General features: G+C 49.6%; 1 protein-coding gene across 1 annotated transcript in view; it reads right to left on the bottom strand.

Moving 5' to 3' along the window:
• Positions 1-707: 707 nt before the first annotated feature.
• TPBG (trophoblast glycoprotein) overlaps positions 708-2,659 on the bottom strand; it is a 67,669-nt gene continuing 65,717 nt past the window's right edge. The window contains exon 7 of the mRNA XM_024757448.1: positions 708-2,654. Coding sequence (XP_024613216.1) covers positions 1,403-2,654 — 1,252 coding nt within the window. The 3' untranslated portion in view covers positions 708-1,402. The remainder of the gene's footprint in view (positions 2,655-2,659) is intronic.

The following is a 2,659-nucleotide window of genomic DNA, read 5'->3' as shown; positions in this document are numbered from 1 at the left end:
TGAACATAAGAACCTACGATTAGTTGAGACACTCGTTTGTAAACATAGACAGTTATCTCTGGTTATTTCCTCAAATTCATATCCTACCATAACAATTATTTTTTAAACACATTAGCAATCTCTGATAATCAAACTATCAACCCTATAGGTTCCATTTTAAGCATTTAAAAAAATATATTCTCAGGAAAATCTTAAGTTCCAACTTACATTCTGACCTTATAACTTTTTAAAGTTACTCTTTTAAATCTTTTATTTTAGAATATTCTATGTCTTGAGACACTTCATTTTCATACATTTATTTGCATTATATTTGTTTCGTTCTCTGCTCTAAAAATCCACAGAACAATTTCACGTGGAGAGTTTTATTACGTAAATAATTTTGTTCTGTCCTAACTTAGTCTAGAAAAAGCCCCACACTGTGAACTGCTTATCATACCGCACTCTTCCCTCTTACGAACTTTATAATGCTTTTACAAAATTGTTTAATGAATAGCATTAACTTTCACATGAATATTCAAATTCTCTATGTAAACCCTGAAAGGATCCACCATCTCAAAACTATCTCCAAAGTCTGTCTGTATAAGACACTGCTCCCGTTTCATTCTCAGCTATAATAACTAACACCTTAATTATCATCAGAACCAAGACCATTTAATATCACTGCCCCTAATCTTTTTTTCCAATAGTAAACTTGAACACAACTGTAATTCTTTTAAGAATCTTTATTTAATTTTTTTGGAACAATTTAGTTTGCTGGATCTCGATGCAGTTTATAAAAAAACGTCAGCACAGTTTCATATAAACTGCAGTCAGAAAAGTAACTTGTCAAAGAAGTTATCTGAAGTTGCAAGTTATTTTCTGTAATATGCAGAACAGGAAAATGTAAGCATGCTCTCAGATGCAGGCGCTCCTGTGTGCTATGGAGTTACTTTGAAGAGCTTGCTAAGGTCTGCGGGCAGTTTATGGAATGCAATCATTCTCTCCACAATTTTGGTACATGAGAATAAAACTGATATTTATGAAATACGTCTTTTTCTCAAAAAAGTTGAGGCAGCTTTTGTTGAATGCTATCTGTGGGAGTACATTTGATAACCTTGAACTGTACTAAGAGAAAGAGGCAGCCAGGAGGCCATGTTCATGCTGAAACTTGAAAACATCCCTCCAGACGTGTTGATTTCCCAGAAAAGGAAGAGGATAAAACACTAAGCACAGTTGTCCATTGTCTTACAGTAGCAGAACACACCAAGAAACTTTACATAAGGGAGCAAACTCCCTTCACTGCTTTCAGTCAAGGTCAGTGGCAGCTACAGTGGAGGGTGGTGGTGCAGCAAGCCTAGGACAGGACAAAAGCTGAAGTCTACATCTCATGCATAGCTGTCCTTGTTCTGTCCTCGCGCGGTTCTCAGACATCCGAATTAGAACTGAGGTTTGTTAACCTGGGGTCCGCATTGATTTCGTATCTGTAATGATACCCTTCCATGTGATCCCTGCAGGCATCTCTGATGTTATGCATCCACTTTTTTATCCCTTTGCGATTCAAATACAAAACCAGTAGGAAAATGGCGCCTATCAGGGCTAAAACAATACCCAGGAAGACATAAGACGTCTGCAGGGATGGAGGAAGGATAGGGTCACAGTCCAGGTCGGAACTGTTGAGTTCCAAGAGGACCCGATTCCTCATTTTTTCCGGGAATGCACAGGTGAGCCTGGCTTTGCCCTGCACTACCTCTGTCTCCTTGAGCCAGGCCACCATGTCCGCCATGTGGCAGTCACAGACCCAGGGATTGTCGTCCAGGAAGACTCTGACGTGAGGCAGGCTTTGCAGCTCTGCCAGGGTGCCGTTGTGCAGGACCTTGAGGGCGTTGTTCTCCAGGTGGAGGCTTTCGAGGTGTGTCAGGTTGCGGAAGGACACATAGGTCAGGCTCACCAGCGAGTTGTTGCGCAGGTCCAGGTGCCTGAGGCCGGGCAGCTGGGCCAGGACGTCGCGGGGCAGGTAGAGGAGGCGGTTGCTGACCAGCTCCAGGCGGCGGAGCCCGCGCAGCGCGTGGCCTGCTCGCAGGGCCGCTGCCACCGCACCCTCAAAGCTCCGGTTCTGCCGCTCGGCCGCAGGGGGCACGATGCGGTTCAGGATCAGTTCCACCAGGGGGCTGGGGGCCGCGACGCTGGCGTTGCCGCCCGAGAAGGCGAAGGGGCTGAGGTCGGCCAGCGGGTTGTGGCTGAGGTCGAGCTGGCGCAGGCTGGGCAGATGCGCGAAGGCGCCGGCGCGCACCTCCTCCAGGTGGCTGCCGCTGAGGTTGAGCGCGGCCAGCTCGGCCAGCGGCGGCCGGCGGGCGAAGGCCCCGGCGGGGAGCACCGCCAGCTGATTGCCGGTGAGGAAGAGGTTGCGCACGTAGGGGGGCAGGTCCGCGGGCACCTCGGTCAGGTTGCGGTTAACGCACTTGACGGTGCGCGCCGCCTCGGAGCACTCGCACGCCGGGGGACATCGGCCCGACAGCTGGGGCTGGGCGGACGCCGCGGAGACCGGGAACGCCGAGGAGGTGGACGAGGACGCAGAGGAGGGGAGGGAGGACGACGAGACCCAGCCCAGGAGGACCAGCGCCAGCCGTGCCAGCCGCAGCCTCCCGTCCCCGGCGGCGGGGCCCCGGGAGCACCCCCCAGG

The sequence above is a fragment of the Neophocaena asiaeorientalis genome, unplaced genomic scaffold (genome assembly GCF_003031525.2).
Source record: "Neophocaena asiaeorientalis asiaeorientalis breed wild unplaced genomic scaffold, Neophocaena_asiaeorientalis_V1.1 scaffold253, whole genome shotgun sequence".
NCBI classification, from domain to species: domain Eukaryota; kingdom Metazoa; phylum Chordata; class Mammalia; order Artiodactyla; family Phocoenidae; genus Neophocaena; species Neophocaena asiaeorientalis.
Note: the sequence above shows the minus strand (reverse complement) of the source record. Positions and strands in the feature narration are given on the sequence as shown.